Raw genomic sequence first — 22,896 nt, forward strand, 5'->3', positions numbered from 1 at the left:
CCAGAACTTCTAGCACCACGTTAAATAAGAGTGGAAAGAGTGGACAACCCTGTCTTGTTCCTGATTTAAGGTAGAAAGTCCTCAGTTTTATGCCGTTTAAAATGATGTTGGCTGATGGTTTATCATATATGGCCTTTATCATGTTGAGATATTTTCCTTCTATACCCATTTTGTTGAGAGTCTTAAACATAAAATTGTGTTGTATTTTATCAAAAGCCTTTTCTGCATCTATTGATAAGATCATGTGGTTTTTGTTCTTTGTTTTGTTGATATGGTGTATTACGTTAACCATTTTGCGTATGTTGAACCATCCTTGAGATTCTGGGATGAATCCCACTTGATCATGATGTATTATTTTTTTAATATGTTGTTGTATTCGGTTTGCCAGTATTTTGTTTAGAATTTTAGCATCTGTATTCATTAGAGATATTGGTCTGTAGTTTTCTTTCTTTGTGCCATCCTTGCCAGGTTTTGGTATGAGGGTTATGTTGGCCTCATAAAATGTGTTTGGAAGTATTGCTTCTTCTTCAATTTTTTGGAAGACTTTGAGTAGAATAGGCACCAAGTCTTCTTTGAATGTTTGATAGAATTCACTAGTATAACCGTCTGGGCCTGGACTTTTATTTTTGAGGAGGTTTTTAATAGTTTTTTCTATTTCCTCCCTGCTGATTGGTCTGTTTAGGCTTTCTGCTTCTTCATGACTCAGTCTAGGAAGGTTGTATTGTTCTAGAAATTTATCCATTTCTTCTAGATTGTTGTATTTGGTGGCATATAATTTTTCATAGTATTCTACAATAATTCTTTGTATATCTATGATGTCTGTGGTGATCTCTCCTCTTTCATTTTGGATTTTATTTATTTGAGTCCTGTGCCTTTTTTCCTTGGTGAGTCTTGCTAAGGGTTTGTCAATTTTATCTTTTCAAAGAACCAGCTCCTTGTTTTATTGATTTTTTCTATAGTTTTTCTGTTCTCTATTTCATTTATTTCTGCTCTGATTTTTATTATCTCCTTTCTTCGGCTGGTTTTGGGTTGTCTTTGTTCTTCTTTTTCTAGTTCCTTAAGGTGTGAAGTTAAGTGGTTTACTTCGGCTCTCTCTTGTTTGTTCATATAGGCCTGAAGTGATATGAACTTTCCTCTTATTACTGCTTTTGCTGCATCCCAGAGATTCTGATATGTCGTATTTTCATTTTCATTTGTCTGTATGTATCTTTTGATCTCTGCGCTTATTTCTTCTTTGACCCATTCATTTTTTAGAAGTATGTTGTTTAGTTTCCACATTTTTGTGGGTTTTTCCCCCTCTTTTTTGCAGTTGAATTCTAGTTTCAAGGCTTTATGATCAGAAAATATGCTTGGTAAAATTTCAATTTTTCTAAATTTGCTGATATTGTCTTTGTGGCCCAACATATGGTCAATTCTTGAGAATGTTCCATGTACACTAGAGAAAAATGTATACTCTGTCGCTTTGGGATGAAGTATCCTGTAGATGTCTATCATATCCAGGTGTTCTAGTATTTCGTTTAAGGCCACTATATCTTTATTGATTCTCTGTTTGGATGACCTATCTAGAGCCGTCAGCGGAGTATTGAGGTCTCCAAGTATGATTGTATTTTTGTTAGTTTTTATTTTAAGGTCAATAAGTAGCTGTCTTATATATTTTGGTGCTCCTTGGTTTGGTGCATATATATTAAGGATTGTTATGTCTTCTTGATTCAGTGTCCCCTTAATCATTATGAAGTGACCATTTTTGTCTCTGAGTACTTTTTCTGTCTTGTAGTCAGCATTATCAGATATGAGTATTGCTACACCTGCTTTTTTTTGGGTGTTGTTTGCTTGGAGTATTGTTTTCCAGCCTTTCACTTTGAATTTGTTTTTATCCTTGTTGCTTAGATGTGTTTCTTGTAGGCAGCATATAGTTGGATTTTCTTTTTTAATCCATTCTGCTACTCTGTGTCTTTTTATTGGTAAGTTTAATCCATTTACATTTAGTGTAATTATTGACACTTTTGGGTTCCCTACTGCCATTTTATAAATTGCTTTCTGTTATTTTTGTATCTAGTTTGATTCTTCTCTTTTGTTTTTCTATCATTTGTTTTTGTTTGTTTGTGTTCCATACTTCTTTCCTCTGTTGCTACCTTTTTTAAGTCATGTGTTTTTGTGGTGGTTTTTTCTAGGGTGGTGACCATTAAGTAATGAAAAGGGTACCTACCATATTCATTGTAGTACCCTATCTTATAAGTATTTCTGCACTTCATCGTCCTTTGCTACTGTTAATCTCCATCCTCTCCCCCCTTTTTTTCCTTTGTTGTCACAGTTTAAGTTTGGTTTTATTGTGTTCTTGGTGGAGCTGTTACTTGTGGTGTTGTTTTCTTTTGTTATTTGAATCTGGTTGGAAAACCCCCTTTAGTATTTCCTGGAGTGGGGGCTTTCTCGTGATAAATTCTCTCATCTTTTCTGTATTTGTGAATGTTTTTATATCTCCTTCATACTTGAAGGATAGCTTTGATGGGTATAGTATTCTTGGCTGAAAGTTCCTCTCTTTCAGGGCTTTAAATATTGGGGTCCACTCTCTTCTAGCTTGTAGAGTTTCTGCTGAGAAATCTGATGATAATCTAATAGGCCTTCCTTTATATGTTGTACTCTTCTTTTCCCTGGCTGCCTTGAGAATTTTTTCTTTGTCATTGGTTTGTGTCATCTTTATTATGATGTGCCTTGGAGTGGGTTTGTTGGGGTTAAGAAAACTCGGTGTTCTGTTTGCTTCTTGAATTTGAGGCTTTAGTTCTTTCCACAGGCTTGGGAAGTTCTCGTCTATTATTTGTTTGAGTATATTCTCCATTCCATTTTCTTTCTCTTCTCCCTCTGATATACCTATTATTCTTATGTTATTCTTTCTGATGGAGTCAGATAATTCCTGTAGGGCTTTCTCGTTTTTTATTATTTTTGAGTCTCTTTCTTCTTCTCTCTGTTGTGCCTCAAGTTGTTTGTCTTCTATTTCACTAATCCTATCTTCAATCTGGGCTGTTCTGCTAGCTAAGCTTGTTACCTCGTTTTTCAGCTCGTGAATTGAGTTTTTCATTTCTGTTTGATTTGTTTTTATAGTTTCAATTTCCTTGGTAATATATTCTTTGTGTTCATTGAGTTGTTTTCTGATCTCCCTATATTGCCTTTCTGTGTTTTCTTGTATATCTCTGAGTATTTTTAAGATTTCTATTTTAAATTCTCTGTCATTTAGCTCCAAGGCTTCCAATATGTTAAGTCTTTTCTCCATAGATTTTTCCACATCTATTTGTGTTACCTCTCTTTCTTTTGTATCCATAATATTCGATTTCCTCTTTCTTATTGGCATCTGAGGGTGGTCTTGTTGATAGCACTAATTAGAATTAATAAAGAGTAAAAAGTAGAAAAAAAAAAAAAAAGGTAAAACACCCCACAAAAAAAAGCAGTAATAATTTATTATTTCCCCCTTTTTTTCTTTCTTCTCTTTCCCTCCTCTCCCCTCCTCAGGGAAATATCGTGCCTATAATGGAGGGCCTGATTTGCGGTGAAGAGTTCAAGGGGCAAAAAAAAAAGGGGAGTAGGGACCTACTAAATGCAAAAAAAAAAAAAAAAAGGAAGAAAATCTTAGACAAGCATAAGATGATTTGCTTGTGGGTGATGGTCAACTAAGAGATATAATGAGAGGGATAAGAGGGAACCAGAAAAAAGGACAAAAAAGGGAATAATAAAGAAGAAAAAAATAAAAATAATAAGTAAAAATCTGTTGTATTAAGTGGAGCGGAGATTAAATACAATGGAGATCTTGGGTTGGGAGGACCCAAAATGCCACAAAAATAAACAAACAAGAAAAAAACAAAAACAAAAGTGAAAAAGAAAAATAAAGCCAAAAAAAAGCCTTGAGTCCCAAATTAACTAATTTGTTCGTGATTGAGGATTAAATGGGAGGAAAGTAAAACGAGAAAAAAAAAAGAAAAAACGAATAGAAAGGAAAAAATAAGAAAAAGAGAAAAACGAAGGAAGAAATAAAAAAGGAATAGAAAAAAACAAAATAAAGCAAAACAAACAAAAAAAACAAAAGAGGAGAAAGTGAGAGTTAAGTGTTTTGGAGTATAATCTTAAAGGAGGGTGAGGATGAAGAAGAGAAATAAAATGTAACACTTATGGGTAGTGTAGTTCAAGAAAAGGGAAGCATAAGATGGGCAGAGAATATAAGGACCGAGGTGGAAGAAATAAAGGCAATAAGATAGAAGAAACAAACAACAACAACAACAACAACAACAACAAAAAAAAAATAGTGGAACAAGTTGTAAAATCTGTGGATTTTTCTTGATTTTGAGATGTTAACTTCTTCCTTTTTCTTTTCTCTCCCTCTTCCTGGTCGGTGACTCTGTACCCCAGGCTCTGCCCCTGTGTCACACTTAGGTAGGGATTTGCAGTTGATGGGATTCTATGGCAATGTCATATAATTGGCTTTAGTCTTGCTGGTAGTCAAGGCTTGTTGGCGTTTGCAGGGTCCAACGATGAGAGAGTTTGCTTTCCTGGATTCTCTCTCCTAGTCCCCCCTTCCTGAATTAGCAGCCTGGTGATCCAGCTATAAGGCTGTCACTGCTTCTGCCTGGGGAGTAAGAGGCTCAAAGAGCTGGGAAATCCCCACTCTATCCCCACTCAGTGCAAGGCTTTGAGAAAGGCTCTGGCAGTCAGGGCCTCCAGTGTAATCAGGCGGGGGTGGGAGTCAATTGTTGTCAAGGTGACTGTTCAGCGCCTAGCATTCAGTTGGACCTCTCAACCCAGGCTTTCCACACTTTGTAGCCTGTTTTGGCTGGGAAGAAGAGGCACTAGTCTCTGCTTGTGACTAGTGTAGTATAGATCTTATTATCTGCCAAGTCCTTCTTGTTAGCGTTTATCCCTGAATATGGAGGCTCTATCAATCAGAAGTTGCCCCCGCCCCTTTAGCAAGAGGCACTAAAAAATATCACGCCTCTTGTCTTGGGTCGCTGAACTGAGAGAGATCTTATCAATTAGAACCAAGGGTGCGCAGATTTCACGGGTTAAGTTAATTTCAGTAATTGGGTCGCAGCTGTGCTCCCGAAGGTATTTCAGGCTGCCTGCGCGCGCCCCTCCCCCAACGCTTGATTGTTAGCTTGAATGGCTGGGTGAGGTGCCCCGCCCGCGGAGAGAATCTCCCAAGTAGGGAATACCGCCCTGGGGCCTCTCCCGCTCCCCGTGCACGGGCCGCTGGGAACGTTAGCGGTGCTCGCTCTGCAACCGAACCGGGCGCTGCTCGCGGCTGCTCGCGGCGGCTGCTCGCGGCGGTGGTGCTCGCTCTGCAACCGAACCGGGCGCTGCTCGTGGCGGCGGCTCGCGGCGGCGGCTCGCGGCTCCCGAGTATGGGCTGACTCACCACCACCACAGGCGCACTTCCTCGCAGCTTGAATGAACGTCCCTGCGGTAACTTCCTCCACACCCTCGTCTCTCAGATTCAAGTGATAACAGTCCTTTCGCTTTCAGTTTGTGTGGAACTCCGGAATGCTCCGAAGATAAATTTTCCTGTTTCTAGTTGATAAATTTGTTGTGATTTTGGGGAGATCTGTCGGACGCGCTGCTCACGGCGCCATTTCCATGACGTCACTCCTCCAACATTCTTTTTTTTAAAAAAGATTTTATTTATTTATTTTAGAGAGTATAGAGAGGGGAGAGAAGAGGGGGAAGAGCAGGAAGCATCAACTTACATATGTATTTGACCAGCCAAGCCCAGGGATTTGAACCAGTGACCTCAGCATTCCAGGTCGACACTTTATCCACTGCTCCACCACAGGCCATGCACATTTATTTTTTCATTTTTCTTTTGTCAGCTATTAACTTAGCCCTGTCAAGACTTCTTAGGGAAATTACATCTGTGAGGTAGGTACATGAGTGAGGTTCCACCCTACTCTGCTGGCACAAAAGTATCTTTAGTATGAAACTTTCAAAGAGATTGAACTTCTTGTTTCAATCATTTCTTGTAGTTAAGACTATGGTTCTTAATTTGATGTCACAACCCTTAGGTTAACCAGGAATCTGTTGCAAATCTGCCTGTGAGTGAGATATTGTTTTTATCTTGAATAAATATGTCTTATACGTATATTTACTACTATTTCTAAAACATTGATGGCTGCTGTGTGATTAAATAAAGCATAAAATCTTCTAAAAATTGATGAATTCTTAAAAACTTTTTTTCATTATATATTTCTTCAATCAGAAGATATGTACAATAAACAGCTCTCATGGGATAATCAGAGAAAGTTTTGATTGACAAAACAGGGCATGTGGGCTCAAAATATCTCAGGAACCATTGAATTAAATAAGAAATAAAGGATCTGACATCATCCATGAGTTTTTTTTTCCTTATTTATAGAACAAAAAATTTCGCTTGATAGGACATCAACTTATCAGCAGTAATTAACGTAACAGTCCGAAATAATTGGATTGCTTTAGGTTAGGCTATTGAACTATTCCACCCTAAAAGCAGAGTGGGGATCAGATATGGCCCCAAGCAGGTCTAGTAGACTACAGAGGTCAATCTTCGGGTGCCATTTGTGCTTGAGGAAATTGATTATTTTTGTGTTTATGACAGTAGTCAAACTTTCATGAGTTATTGTTTTCTTGGTAATACTCCAAAGAGTCAAACCCCAAATGTTCTCCAACTTCCTCCAGTGTTGAAAAACACTTAAGGGGGAAATAAGAGGGTGCTAAGCACCAGGGGTGGAGACTGAAAGGGAGGAGGGGTTGTCAAATATGGAACCAAGACCAAATCTGCCTACTTCTTTCTTGGGACGGCAAGGATATAGTAATGTCTACCCCAAAGCTTTAGCAGACTACTTTACACTTCCTTTCCTTTTGAACTTCTCCCTTTGCTTTGTTCTTTCCTAGAACGTCCTTCCCATATACTTGCTTGCAAATGTTCCCCATTCCATCCAACGCAAAGTCCCACTTTCTATCCAAAGCTGTTGAATCAGCTAGAATTGTTTTGGGTTTTTCTGGAGGGGTTCCATCTCCAAAGTTGCCAGAGTGTCTCAATATTCTTGGAGCATATCCTCAATTTCCAAAACTTCGGGCATCCCATAGGCCACGGATTTGACTTCAAATGCACAACGACCTTTTCCTTTCAACCGAACACCCTCCTCTTTCCCTGTTGCATTGCATCAGAACCTTCTCAAGCTTGTTGTCTTGCTCCAGGCATCCCCCTGACTGTGGCTTGGGGTTAATATCTGATCCTTTCCAATCCCACCCTCATGTGATTTTGTCTTTGTTTCAGATCCAGGAGAGTAATTATACTCAGGCTGGGTCTCCACTAGCCAAAGCAAAATAGATATTTGAGGAAACAATTGGCCAGCCCCTGAAGAAGGAGGTTTTGTGTTGCCTGACAACCAGCTGATTGCTGCAATTCTCCTCTCCGCCTGACACGACCTCAGGGCCATAAGTGGCTACTTTCCTTGGCACTAACAAGGAAACTGTACAATGACTTCAGTTGTTTGAGAAGAGGCCATATCTCAAACGGTACTCCAGAGAGCTGATTTTCTTAAAATTGCAGAGTAAAGGCTTCAGAGAACTGGGCTGAAAATTTTTGTGCCTTTCTCCAACCTCTGTCTGCCTGCCACTTAGTGGCATGTGGCAGGAAGATCAGAGTGTAGAGGTGGGAGTGGTATTCAGGGTGTAGTAATAAATGGGTGCATGTCTGCAGAGAATTTAAAAAGTATATTAGAAAAGACTAAAATTTGGTCAGATATTTATCATCATTATGTTCTGTTTCTAAACAATGTCAGTGATAAAATACATTTTGGTATGCCAAATACTAGTCCAGCACCTAGGTGGTTCCTTCATTACCTTTGGAGAGTCATATTTGTGGTTGAATTTTCAGGAAAATACTTCAGATTCATATCCCTTTTTTCCATTAAAATATCCCTGTTGTGTGTTTCATAGCCTTAAGGCTATGCTCTCTACTTTCCTTTGTGGAATTTTGTTTTGGGGAGGACTTACAGTGGGTACCCAGCTCTCCCTACCAGGAGCACCTACATTTTAATAGGAGTCACCTGAAGAATCAGTGTTTTAGGCAAACACTTGTTCTAACCCTTTTAAAGCAATGAATCTGTTTTCTTACAAAACATATGTGGAACCTTCTAAGTCTTCTTTAAGACTCATCTTCTATGTCATTTCCTCAGAGTAATTATCCATGTCCTTTCATGATGAGGACAAATTCTTATGACCTACACTTCATAGCACCTTGGACTTGCTCTTTAATACCACCGGTCACACTTAGAATTATTTTGTTCAGTGTCTATATCCCCTGGTAGACTATAAGTTCTGTGTAGGCAGATTCTAGGCCTAGGTTATTTACCACTGGAATTCCAGAACCAAGTGTACACAGTACTTGGACCTGTGTAGGTATTCAATAAATGAATGAGTGAATGAATGAATAGAAGCCTTCTTGTTACTACAACCTATAAGTAAATGAACATTAGAAATAGCCTTGGCACATATCACACTGTAGGATTTTATTGAAATTATAGTAAACAACACTATGATAATTTTCCAAAATAAAAAATGTGCTTTACCAGGTTTTCCTACCTATTAGCTATGTGATAACTTTTTTAAAATTAAATGCAGCAGCCATAACTCCTACTTTCTAGTGGGTATATTTATTCTTCCTTTCCTTGACATGAAAATCTTGATCTTGCTTGATCCTGGCTGAAGCCCTGTGGGGATATCCTCCATTCTTTTCTATATCAGAATCCCAAAAGCCTTCTCCTTTTTAGCTATCTCAGGTTGGAACTTCCTTCAAAACTAGGCTCAGGTTCCATTTTGTGCCTGAAATAAACCAAGTATCAACTGCCTTTCCCTTACTTTGAATTACTAAAGTTTAAAAACAAATTATTCACCTAATTAAAAAAATAGAATTTACTGTGTATTTATTATGTGCCAGTCAGTATCATAATCACTTACATGATCTCATTTAAGTCTTACAGGGACCCTGTGAGGTCAGGACTACTCTTATCCTCACTTTACAGATAAGAAAACTGAGATTCAGAGATGTAGGACACAGAAAGAAAGGGAAAGAAATGTAAATTGTTTATAAATACTAACTCCTTGTCTTTTCCTGATTTCTTAATGGGACTGAAGTCCTCACTAGGTTTGACTGAAAACTTTTATTATCAATTTTTGTGACGATTGGAGGACTCAAAGTATCTAAAGCCTTTTTCCAGTGTTTCTTTTCTCTGTCATTACCTCTTGATGAAGCCATCTCCCTATACAGATACATTCCTGAGTTTCAGAATTTGTTCCTGAGTGTTTCTTCTTAGGGCCGGCACAGGGCCAAGGCCAAGTGAGTGCCAAATGAACAGCCATACAGAAAGCTCTGAATGGCAGTAGTAAACAAGTATCCCTACCCCTCTTCACCAAGGTCTCTGCTGCCATGGGAACTGCTAGTCTGCACTATAAACAAACCCAAACCTGGGCATTTTAGAGAAGTGAAAGAATGAGAAAGCTAGACAAGCAGGAATGGTATTAGTGCTGGTTACAAGTTGTGGAGGTAGAGACTGCAGATATTCAGACAGGAAAGCCACATGTGGCTTGCCTACTTGGTGGCACCTACTTTTCCCATCCCCAGAAATGTCAACCACCATTCCACCCCAACACATATGCACAATTTCCTTCTACTGCATCCATTTCCAAAAGGTTTTCACTCAGCCCTCTGCCTGTAATTTTGTGACTGGAGAATTCATTTTGAGGGTAATAAAGAGTAATACAGTCTTTAAATGTGAAAAGGTATCTGAGGGTTAAGCAACTCTCATTTACTTCACTAAACGTGCTTCCTTCTAAGCCCCAGACAGCTGCCCTGAAGGGATTTCATTTCTGATTGTTGAGCGAGGTCATTAAAGGCAGAGCCTGAAGTTCTTTGTGGAGCAAGGCAGGTCTGGGTCTGGGATAGGTGGATATAAGAGGTGGAATGACAGTACTGGGGACCAGGAGAGTGTATGATGAAATAGAGAGAGGAGGCTGTCAGGTTTATACTTTGTCTTTTTTGAAGTTTTTGCCTAGAGCCTGCTCTTTATCCACTCCCACTCATCCCACCCAGAAAAGTGAAAGGAAACTTCCTTCTCGCTCTTCTCTCCTCACACACTGACTGCCCTTACTTCCAGGTCTGAGCATAAGCAGGTACTGATTAACACTATACCTAACTTGGCTCTGTTCAGGGTTCAAGAATATTGTGTGGACTGGCCTGGGATCCTGAGCATCAAATATGATGTTTCTATAAGAAAATACATGCTGGATTCTAACGATTTGGCTAAAACTTCATTCTTAGATCAGGGAATACTTATACTTGGAGGTAACTCACAACTCCTCTTTTCTATACTACCTTGAATCCAGGCCTCAAGTCTCTTGTATTATCCACTTTGTGAAGGTGCCACACACACCATGTTGGAGTCATTATTCACACACAAGGATAGATAAAAAGTATTGCAATATACACTCTAGCTATTCTAAATATTATATTACACTACTGATAGTATATGTAGGAATACAGATACTACTTATCATATATAGTATTGAGGTCTTAACAAGAATCCCTCACCATTGTGAGGTCTATGCCACAAATGCAGGGATATCTTGATTTAAGCACTAAAAAAACAAACAAAAACCCTATGTGTAAATCCAACAGTTCTTAGTTATTTTACAAGACACCTTACGACAAATTATTTTGCAAGACAAACAAGCACTTTTGCATTTGGATTTATTAATCCAGATTTTATTAGTTTTTCTTAGAATGAGGCACGGAGAAAATGTCCTGAGAAACTGCCTGACACTGGGTATTTAAGTAAATTCTGGACTGCTTTCTTCCCCAACTGGAGGAACAAATCTTAGCAGATTGACTATTCACTTATAAAATATTTATTGAATGTCTGGAAGTGCTGGGTACTGAGTCTTTGCCTTCTTGGACCTCTCCAGTGTAATCTAGGAGACTATGACTGAGAAAATAGTTCATATTTTTATATATAATGACAAGTAAAGGTGAATGCTCTCAAGGACCTCATCTCTAAAATAGATTCAATAATGGAACCTACCACACAGGTCTGTAATGATTAACTGAGAAAACATTCACGTTTATTGATTACTAAAGTGACTGTCACAGGGTAAGTGCTTTGGTTATTTCCTAGGAGCACGGGAGTGAGGGGGAAAAACTAATTGTACCTGAAAGAGGTGGTTGAAATCTTAGATTTAAAAGATGAGTATGTGTTCCTTAAGTAGAGATATCAGGGGATGAATAGCCCATGCAAAGGGAGCTGCATGCAAAGGCACAGAAATATTAAGGACATAGTAAGTTCCAGGAGGATGGAGTTGGCCTAGTTGAAGGATGCAGTACATAGGAAGAATGAGAAAATGGTAGCAAACTAGGAGGGAAGCAGGCAAGGATCCACCTCCAGGCAAGAGGAGGTGACATTTCAACTGGGTTTTGAAGGATAAGTAGAAGTTTGCTAGGCAAGGAAGAAGGAAAAACATTCTAATGGCAAGAAGAGCATATACAAAGACACAAGTTGTAAATGTATGTTTTGGAAACTATGCTGCAGCTAGACCTCTGCTTTGAAGGACTCATCTTTCCCACTTAGAAGTTTTAGAGGTCTTGCGCTTGTTTGGCAGACTGGTGGGATGGGCCCCCTGAAGTCATTTTGCATGAGGGATTTGGTGGGAAATAGAAGCAGTACATGTGGACCAAAGGGGAAAGGAATTAGGAAGACAATCTTGTTTGTCTTGGAGGCTTACACTTAGCACAGTTTCTACATACTGACAACTGGGCCCTGAGATGAGGAGGGCTAAAAGTGGGGCATGAAGGACTTGTTTCCATGAAAAACCTCAGAAGACTCAGAGGTACAAGGAGACCCTGCCATTTCCATATAATACACATTCAATAATTATGTGTTAACTTGTTTAAAGTACAATGGCCAAGTGTAACATTACAAGTAGGGAGGGAGGAGGACATTCTCTCTACTTGTGCACAGGATATAGTGCCACAGAGGAACACTGGGGATTTCAGAGCACTACCAGTATGGTGGGATATCCAGGCCAGCAAAAGGAGCACCCACCATCAATATCATAGCTGGCAGTGATGGTGGATGTTATATAAGTGGTGATGGAGGCAATAGGTAGTCACTTTTTCTAGCAGTGCCTATCACAGAGGAAGATAAAACCAAGAAAGGAATAAAATGGTGGGTAATGTGTGGTAACAGCAGGATTTGCCCTTGAACCCATATGAGTTGATCTTTGCGGCTTCCTGTGAATTAGTGAGGGGAAAAGGAGGAGAGACTAGAGAGAAAAAGATCCCACAAGAGGAGGTAACAGCAAAGGCCAATAAACATGGGCTACATTTAGAAGAGTTTTTTAAAATTTATTTTCCAATTACAGTTTATATTTTGTATTAGTTTCAGGTGTACAGCATAGTGGTAAACAATCATATACTTTATATAGTGAATCCTCTTGATATCTCAAGGACCTACCTGGCGCCATACATATATGGTTGTTACAATATTAATGACTATATTTCCTATGCTGTACTTTATATCCCCTTGGTTACTTTGTAACTAAGTAGGGGTGAATCAGCTTAGTTCGGAATTGGGGCAGCTCAAAATTCCAGTGTTAATCAATAGGAAAGGAAATTTATACGACTTGGTGCAATTTGAATGTGCGTGATCAGGGAAAGTGAAGAGTGCTGATGGAGCCAAGATGTCTGGTTTGAGTGATATGTGGCCCTTCAGTGGAGGTGGAGGAATGTTGGAACTTATAGTCTACCAAAAGCCACGTATGTTGGATGTAAAGTGGGACCAAGCTAACAGGGTTGAGGGGAACTAGGTTCAACTAATTCAAAGTAAATGTTTGACAGTTAAAGGCCAAAACTCTGTCCTGTTTATGGGTCAAAAAGTATGAGTTTCGAGAGCTCAGCATGGGCGTATGGTTTCTCATGTACCTCACACAACAGTTTAACTGTCCTTTCCCCATCACTTTCAATCTTTTTTCTTTCTATAGTATCCTTCCCTTCAGTATCAGACAAAAAAGTCTTTTCTTTGACCTTATATCTTTCTCCAGCTAACTCCTCACCTAATTTCTCCACTCACTGTAATTAAGCTGTCTCCAAAGAGCTATCTCTTACTGATTTCTCCAATTCCTTATCTTTCCAATCACTTCTGGCCTCTGCTTCTAACACTTTCCCAACATTTCACCACCAATGACTTCTGTGTTGCTAACACCAATGCATTCTTTTTTGTCCTTATGCTATTTTACAGTTCAGATCTCTTATATCTTGGTTTCTATGATAGTACAAATTTAGCTGGCATTAGTGGTTTGAGGGAATAGAGTTTGCATCAACATATGTGACAGAACTCCTACCCTGCTTCCTCTAGATATCTGCCATTGAAAAGAGACCAAACTGAGGCCTCTTGAAATCCAAGTCAATGGCCTTCTGTCCCCAATCTCTTAAATGTCTTAGCCTAAATGGAAACCCAAAATTAATGCTTATTTTCAGTGCCATACCATTCTGGAACATCCGTGGTCAAAAATGAATGCTCACTGTATACCAGACACTATTTTGATCACTTGCATTGACTAAATTAAACCTCACTGTAAGACTGTGGGCAAAAGGCAATGGTACCACTATTATCCACTATTTAATAGTCTGATTACAAAATTCCCTCTGTTACCCTTTATGCTATAGTGTGTATGTATGTGAGTATGTGTGTGGCATCAGTCTGAGTGAGAAACAGCCAGGCCTACCCTTCACTTGTTATCCAATCCAACATCAGCATTGTCCAGAGAATCACTCACACAGCATTACTGTACATGATTTTTCAATTTTAACCTTTTTATTAATTTAAAAATCCAGAAATACAGTGACTACATAAATAAGTACCATATTTAGGTACATGTCCTGTGGGAAGAGTGAAAGACTAATACTGTTATGTTACTCTTAATTGTTTATATGAGTTAACTATAAAATGGCTACAACTGCTAAATGGTACTTGTGGTCTTTGTTGATCCAAGTGTTATGATACAAATAAATACACAAGAAAAACCACATCCATTCTTCTGTACTAACTACAGGTGCTTGGCATCTTCTTCCTATGTCCTACTCCCTACACAACACCAAACACTAGAGGGGTTCTACGTTGGTCCAGCACAGTTCTCCAGTTACTGGTTTACACAGCACTTTGTAAAGATGTACCCTATCACCTGGAGGCAGGAGTCTATCTAGGGAAGCTCTTTGGATGTTCCCTGAAGGTTGAACTTTCAGAGAACACCTGAGTGGGAAGGCTTTGGGGTGAGTCACTGAGAAAAGGAAATTACTGCTTTGCTTCAATATTGGTTACTTCTTTCCATTATCTGGAAATATTGCCAACTTTGGGAGGGAGACAGCAGAACTAATGCCCTCCCCTAACAAGGCTACATAGCCTTTCAGTCCTGAATGTCTTATCTCCCTTTCCTGAGGATAATGTGTGTGAGGGGCTGGTTAGAGGCTGTTCCACGAAGGCCTGGGCATAAAACCTCTGTGTTTCTTTTATGAGAACAAACTCATTAATGCTAAGTTGCCATAAAGACTGAAGTTTTTTTTTTACATTTTTCTCCATTGGATTCATACTCTAAGAAAAAAATGTGTTTCTCTTACCTATGGTCATAGAGTGGGAAATACTGGATTTCTGGATCCTTAATATTTTTAAGTACTCAGTAGAGTTCATTCATGCCCTTCAGAGGAGATAAATCTAAAAGGCAGGATTAACATTATTGCTGTGGAGAATTTATAGTTTTTCCACAAAAATCATTTCTAAAGCCAGGCTTCAGAATGGATAATTTATGCTCTAGTATTGGGCTCCAAATAGACTTTTTTTGGACCAGCCTTCTCTAGGATTCGTGATTCAAATCCATGCTTGATGAATGGAATGAGAATGGTAGGAAGTTTAGAATAAAGATCTGTATCAGAATTCCCATCTTCCCAAATAAGCAATAATCCTCCTAACTAAAGAGCCAACACTCAGGTCATGAAGAATGAGCCCTTTTGTAAAGTAAAAATCAATTCCTGTAATTTGAGAAGAGAAACTGCCCTTTTCAAGCAGTTTCTACAATTTAATCATCACACCTAAATTTTTAGACTAGAGAACTATGGTCTCAAGAAAATTAGTGAGTATTGCACTACTAATTGGTGGGTTTTACTAACTTGAAAACACAAAGATGGCCTTGTTGACTTCTGTCAACTCCTTTATGCAACAGTTATTTGTCTTACATGGATTTAGTTTCTAAAAATGTTACCCAATTCTAACTTCTTTCTGGAGGCCCAGTAGGTTCAGAGAGAAAAGGAAAGTGGTATCATTAAGGAAAAGTTAGTTACCACTTAGAAGTGAATGCGGTCATGACATAGTATTCTTATTTTTCATCCTGCCGCCATAGTTGGTGGCTTCAACAACTTCACTACAGACCCAAAGGCAGAGCCTTCTGCTCACAGTAGTCCTGGGTATCAACAACTGCCAAGCTACTTGGGAGCCAGGCCAAGAAAAGGAGGGGAGAGTTTCCCTGGCCTTGCCTCAGAATGAAAGCTGTAGTTTAGTGTGTGTGTGTGTGTGTGAGAGAGAGAGAGAGAGAGAGAGAGAGAGAGAGAGAGAGTGAGAGAGAGAGAGTGAGAGAGAGAGATTTTTTTTAAACTCAAGACATTCTAAAATTCAAAGAGTATAATTTCATACAAATATTTACTCTCTACTATGGAAGTCCTACTAAGAAGCAATTCCCTTCTCTTTCTTTCATTAGAATAGCTTTCTAGATAGAAACCCTGGGGTTTTGTTCATTCTTTAACCTGTAAAGAAAGGTGATTCTCCCAGAAACTAGAGTGAGTTATGGTGCTCCATCTTTCCTTTTCCTACAAATAATTCAAGACTCTCCTAGTCTCTTTGGAGAAGATGTTTAAGGGGTGACGAAACACTCCACAGAAAGGAGCAAGTTATGCTGTGCATGGCGTGAACTGCATTTGAATTTGGGTTTTAGAGCAGTGTGAACTTAAGCAAAATAAGCCTGCAGTCCAGCTGCAGCTTCAGTTTTCTTGCTTTAATCTATCCAATAGTGTCTGTTTCATCTAACAGTGGCCCTTTTCAGACTTTTCCAGGTACAAAACCTTGACCAAATCTTCAAGCTCTGTTCTGCACACACGACTTGAACACATCTGGCTGATCTGAGCTTCTCCTTCAGTGAATATCTTCCACTGGCCTAAAAGACAAACACAAAGTGGCCCAGATATGTAAGAGGTGAGCAGAACCAATAAGGAGTATAACCAATATCCTCCATCCTTCCCCGCTCATGCATTGGCCAAGGAAACTGGGATACAAATGTCAGGTGGTTTCAGCAAAACAGCCCCCAAAACACTTTTCTGGGGCAGATATAGAAAAAGGGGCATGGAATTTTCATTTCAACACATAACATTTGTAAGAATCCCCAAAATAAACGACTCCTCAAGATTTAAATTAAAGTCTTATTCGTGGAATTTTTACAGTATAATTAGCATTTGCAAAATGCTCCACTATCACGTTCTTACTATTTAAGTGGTTCACTCGGCACCAGGTAAAATAAAGGCAGTTTGGGAAACACTACCTGTTACATTACTGGGGCTTTGCTTACTGTGGGGTTCCAAATGTTGGTATGGGTTACATGATTATTTACAGCTCTTTTTCCATTTTTGCCATGCTTCGTTAAGAACTGTTCAACTTTGCTTTCTGCTATACCCAGTCTGTCCTTACCCCACCTTGAGTACCTTTCCTTTCCCTCCAATGGCTCCTGTAGAGTTCCATTCTCGCATCCCACATGTGATCGCGTTCTAATCCAGGTAAACACAGCTGCATCCCTTTTATTACTATTTTTCTCTCCCTCCATGAAACTGTCCACACTTCCAAAGTATCTTTACCAACTTCTCTATCTTGCATTCTGCTATGCTAACTGAGCAAACATTTTTGAGTATAGACTGTGTTGAGCACTGGAAGCTACTCCAGGTCTCTGGCCCATTCCTTTTCTGACTCTTGGTCCTTGAGAGTAGCAAGATCTTCCTTCTCCTGCTATCATCTTGTCCTGTCAAATAATCTATATAATAAACTGCCCATCTTGGATAGCCTTCTCAGTCTTCTTTTTATTCCTGCACTCTTTTTTTTTTTTTTTTTTGCAAATTCCTGTACTCTTGATGTCACACCTGGAAAGTTCCTAGTTCAATCTTAGTAAGCTCCTTTTAATTCAGAAGCTATGTTAAACTGCTTTTTCTTTTTACTAGCCACATAAGAACATGACCCTCTTTTTTACAGACTCAATTTCTCTGTTCCTATTTCCCTATTTTATCCAACTCAATGACAAGATAGAAGGAAAAAGGAGAGAAGGTTTGGGCAAGGAACCAGCTTTTACTGAAGCCTTACTGTGTGCCAGGATCTGAGAGACACATTATATAAAGGGGCCAGGGTGGTTCTTATTTGTCCCTAGATGACTCTGCAGGTTCCTCTCATTATCTACTTTCATCAGCTGCACAGAGTTTGAAGCACACACTTACTATGCCCTTTATACATCTCAAATCCTGTTACTAGCAGAAAGATTATATAAATAATCTTTCAAGTCCCCCAGTGCCTAGCACAGTGCCTCATTCACAGTATGTACAGAAATGTATTCTCTGAAATTAGTTGGTAATCCTGGGATCTAGACTCTGCCTCCTCTATACCTTACTCACATGTGAAGACTCCCAACTCTTCAATTTGAATTCTCCTACTGCCCACCTTGTTTATCATTGTCCTGTAGAACAAACCACTGATGTAATCAACCCTATCTCCAAAGGCTTATTGTATAACTCTTCTCAGATGGCTCTTAAGTATCTCAAGATAAAGATGTTCCATGTGAGGCTCTGGCCAGTTGTTCCAGTGGATAGAGCACTGGCCTGGTGTATGGATATCCCAGATTCACTTTCCGGTCAGGGCACACAAGAGAAGCAACCATCTGCTTCTCTCTCTCTCCCTCTCCCCCTTCTCTCCTTCTTCCCCTCCCACAGCCAGTGGTTAGATTGGTTTAAATGTTGGCTCCCAGTGCTGAGGATGGTTCAGTTGATCCCAGTGTCAGCCTTAGGTGCAAAAAATAGCTCTGTTGATCTGAGCGTCAGCCCCAGATGGGGGTTGCTGGGTGGATCCCAGTGAGGCACATATGGGAGTCTATCTCACTATCTCCCCTCCTCTCACTTAAAAAAAAATGTTTCATGTGAAACTCATTTTCCCCCCACTAGTACCTGCTTAGTCTTTAGAACAGGGGTCAGGAAACTTTTTGGCTGAGAGAGCCATGAACGCCACATATTTTAAAATGTAATTCTGTGAGAGCCATACAATGACCTGTGTATGTTATGCATTATCCACTAAAAATTTGGTGTTGTCCCAGAGGACAGCTGTGATTGGCTCCAGCCACCCACAACCATGAACATGAGTGGTAGGAAATGAATGGATTGTAATACATGAGAATGTTTTATATTTTTAATGTTATTTTTTTTATTAAAGATTTGTTTGTGAGCCAGATGCAGCCATCAAAAGAGCCACATCTGGCTCGCAAGCCATAGGTTCCCTACCCCTGCTTTAGAGTTTCTTGTTGGTGAATGGTATTACTATTTTACCCAGTCTTTAAAGTTGTTAATATTGTGGTCATCCAAAATAATTTCTCTCTTTGATACTGTTGATGATTTAACCTCAGAAATGTTTCTTACAGTGATCTGTGCTCCTCTATTTAACATAATACAGTATAATTACTTTTTAATTCAGATTATCACCAGCTCTTTCATTAATAGTACAACTTTCACTCCACAAAGCAAGTGCCTTTTTCTATAAAACAGATCTGAATGCACACTTAACTTGCTTAAAACCATGATTGCTGTTCTCTGGTCTGAAGATCAAGTGCAAATTCTTGGCATACTGGGCTCCATAGAATCTAGCCTTATAGAAGTAGGTGCTTAATAAATCCATCTGACAGCCATGAGACATCTTTTCAAAGGCCATTTTGATATCACTATACTGTTTGTAAGTATAGAGCAACTACCAACGATACTTGCCTTACATATAAACTTCTCATTAGCTTCTTTCAGGCCCTCTCTACTACTTCCTACCTCCAATTCTTCTCATCTTCTTATTCTCCCTATGTGGTCTTTGTAATTGTTCCTCACCCACACCCACCCATCCACACCCACACCTTTTGTTTGCTCCTGTCTAAGTCTTCTCTTCAGTTGCACTCTCTTCCTGGACTGATTCCCTGACCCGTTGCCCAGGCACACCCTTTTCTTTAAAAATATAGCTCCTCCTAAAGCCTTTCCCAACTAAGCCCACCTGGCTTTCATTTCATTGTTCTTTGCAGACTCCCCTGAGCACTTAGGTATTTAACTCCTCAGAAGTATACTAATTCATAGTGAAGGCATTTTCATGTTCTGTCTCGCCCATTAGAATTCCCTGTGGATAGAAAATTTGTCTTTTATTCCTTCTGAAGTGCTCCCCACCCCCTAGTACCTAGCAGTATTTAGTCCCTAGGCTCCATCTAGTGTAGAAAGTGAGAGAGCTAAGTATGCCTGAGTGTCTAAACACTTAAAAAAATAACATTACCACCCAGGGGCAGTTCCAAATAGCCAAACAGAGCTTTGATACAATACAGAAATTGATAGGCATTCATTTTATTGGCTTTTCATCCCCAAAAATAGAAGACATATCTTTCCAGTTGTGAAGTCTCCACAAATATGCCAGATCTGGAATTTTGTGAGCTTACTTTAGTCATCTTGAGACTCCGGTTTTAGCAGTTTCATTAAAGATATTCAGGGAACCTTGGTCTGAGGTAGCTTATGGTCAACTATATCTTGATTTATATTCACCAGGCCCAGGCTCTTCAGTTCATATCCAGACACCCCATTCCCCATTAAATCACCCAGAAGAGAGATAGAACATCCTTTAATGTTGATATTGAGCATTGTTAATATTCACTGAGAATGCAGAGGGACTTTATTTGGGGCTATGCTCTGTTGGAAACTGGGTGAGTTTTCCAGGGAGGAGTAAAGAAAGAAAGGTATTACTTACTCAGGGTTGTCCTGGTCACAAGCTTGAAATGATGAAGCTCCTCAAATATCCTCTTGGAGATCTTCTCAATATGGAAATGCTGAAGGATGCCTGGGGCCAAGTAAAAGTGGGGCAGGTGGTTAGGCACTTTCAATCTGGAACCACCAGCCTCTTTTTCTGCTTGGGCTGAGCATATCATCTCATTAGTGGGGCTTAGGAGTATCAAGCTGGGCTGTGTAATATGCTTTACCAGGAACTTGGATGGCTCAAGGGTTATAATTAACTCCATTTGTTTACTTGGCTCACTGGCCTCCCCCTGGTTCTCCAGAGGATGGAGATAAGGGAAATAATATTGCTGACTGTGGGACACCCTCCTAGGGAAAGCCAAATGGAATCAAACATGGGTGCTGCTTGGAGCTTCTGCAGCCAAACGCAGTATTTGAAATTCTGTCTTGCCCTAAATCTGGTTAGATGATGTCTCTGCCAAATCACTGAGCTCCCCGCTTGGCTAAGCAGTGAGAGCCAGCAGTGGGATTGCAAACAGGTTATTTGTGTAAATAGAGAAGCCATTTCTGTTCTTGAATTTACCAAAAAGCATATTTTCCTTTGGGGAATGTTCACAGCCCTTTCATTTACTCTTATAAAAATGCAGAGTTGAAATAAGAGGGCTCCATAGTCTCAACCAAGCCCGAACAGCTTTTATCAAAATAACATGTAAATAACTGAAAATAGCCTTTTAGTTAAGAACAACATGTTACCAGTCCAATTAACTAATCCTCAAGAGGTCTACAGGGTGCAATGCACAGACCTTTATTACCCAGTACTAAAAACAAGATTATTTAGGCCCTGGCTGGTTGGCTCAGCGGTAGAGTGTCGGCCTGGCGTGCAGGGGACCCGGGTTCGATTCCCGGCCAGGGCACATAGGAGAAGCGCCCATTTGCTTCTCCACCCCCCCTCCTTCCTCTCTGTCTCTCTCTTCCCCTCCCGCAGCCAAGGCTCCATTGGAGCAAAGATGGCCCGGGCGCTGGGGATGGCTCCTTGGCCTCTGCTTCAGACGCTAGAGTGGCTCTGGTCGCGGCAGAGCGACGCCCCGGAGGGGCAGAGCATCGCCCCCTGGTGGGCAGAGCGTCGCCCCTGGTGGGCGTGCCGGGTGGATCCCGGTCGGGCGCATGCGGGAGTCTCTCCCCGTTTCCAGCTTCAGAAAAATACAAAAAAAAAAAAAAAAAAAAAGAAGATTATTTAGATGCTACAGTAGCAAGTTGAAAAAACATCCACACAGTTCTATGGGGTGTGACATGTTGCATGATGAATAGTGGGCCCACCACTAGGTATACCAACAGAACAGCACTTAGTCCTAGGTGGCCAGATACAGAGGAGTTAGGGAGTTAGAGATCGAAAATCACCATTATAGGTTTAAAGCAAATATGGATGAGAAACATATGTGTGTTCTAGCATATTTTTAGGCAAGGAGGAACCCTTTGTTTTGAGGAAGAAAGGTGGTTGTAAAAGGGAGAGAAAAAAAGCCCACAAATATTAGAGCAGTTTTATTTTTTCCTAAAGTGAGAAGTGGGGAGGCAGAAAGACAGACTCCCACATGCCCCCAACCAGGATCTACCTGGCATGCCCACCAGGGGGCGATGCTCTGCCCATCTGGGGCATTGTTCTGTTGCAACCAGAGCCATTCTATTGCCTGAGGCAGAGGCCATGGAGCCATCCTCAGCGCCTGGGCCAACTTTGCTCCATTGGAGCCTTGGCTGTGGGAGAGGAAGAGAAAGACGGAGAGAAAGGAAAGGGGGAAGGGTGGAGAAGCAAATGCGTGCTTCTCCTGTGTGCCCTGGCTGGGAATCAAACCTGGGACTTCCATACGCCGGGACAACACTCTACCATTGAGCCAACTGGCCAGGGCTAGAACAGTTTTTTTCTCCAAATATGGCCCAAGTGCCATCTGCATTAGAATGACCTGTCTATTCGTTAAAAATACAGAAGTTTAGAACCTACCAGTCTACTGACATCTCCCTTCATGGATGGTGTCAAGTAGGTGTCTTTTAAGCCACCTCTTTGCATGATGCTGAAACATACTACAGTCTGGGCACTCTCAAGCCTTGTGCAGGTGCCAGTAGAAAAAAGATGTGCATGATTTTCCAATTGATATCTCACCTATACATTTGGATTCCTAGAAAACATGACCAGATTAGAGCAGCACTCATCTTTTTATCTATGGGATGGTTCTAGGATTACAATGAGCAAACTGTGGCTTGCTATGGTAATGTGAATAATCAAAAATTTAAAAAAAGAGGAATTGGACATTATGACTGAGATTGTTCTTCCAGTGAGACTATAATCTTGAGGGCAAGGATGATGTTTTAAATTAGTTTTACCCTAGAGTACACAGCGTGATTCAAGAAATTTTGCTTCTTAACAAATTAATGGATTTTCATGTTTGTGATGCTTTGTGCTGAACAGAATGTAGTTACAGTTTGATAGTTTGCAACCCTGGCTATTTAACCTGTGGAACTTAAGAAAAAAAAACCACTTAAACCCAGGAACCCCTTCCAACCAATTAATCAGAATCTCTGGGGGTAGGCCCAGCCATTTAGTATTAAAAAATACTTCTCCCAGATAAATCTGATGTATGGCCAGCATTGAAAAACACTCCTTTAGCCTTGGTAATGTGAGAAAGACAACAAACACCAAGGGTCAATACTTACTTTTTAGCTCAGACCAAGGTTAATGTTAAAGGTCATAATAAGAACTGTATTAGACATGTGTTAGTTTCTAAGCAATCAGGAATTCTTCTGATCCA

At 40.1% G+C, this 22,896-nt stretch overlaps 1 protein-coding gene across 5 annotated transcripts in view; it reads right to left on the bottom strand.

The window, feature by feature from the left end:
- Positions 1–15,125: 15,125 nt before the first annotated feature.
- Positions 15,126–22,896, bottom strand: part of CHRDL1 (chordin like 1) — a 143,188-nt gene continuing 135,417 nt past the window's right edge. For all 5 annotated transcript variants that reach the window (XM_066356142.1, XM_066356141.1, XM_066356140.1 and 2 more), the window contains 2 exons: positions 20,115–20,204; positions 15,126–16,263 (listed from right to left, as the gene is read on the bottom strand). In XM_066356142.1, coding sequence (XP_066212239.1) covers positions 16,133–16,263; positions 20,115–20,204 — 221 coding nt within the window. In that variant the 3' untranslated portion in view covers positions 15,126–16,132. The remainder of the gene's footprint in view (positions 16,264–20,114; positions 20,205–22,896) is intronic.

This window comes from Saccopteryx leptura, chromosome X (assembly GCF_036850995.1).
Source record: "Saccopteryx leptura isolate mSacLep1 chromosome X, mSacLep1_pri_phased_curated, whole genome shotgun sequence".
In the NCBI taxonomy this organism is placed as follows: Eukaryota; Metazoa; Chordata; class Mammalia; order Chiroptera; family Emballonuridae; genus Saccopteryx; species Saccopteryx leptura.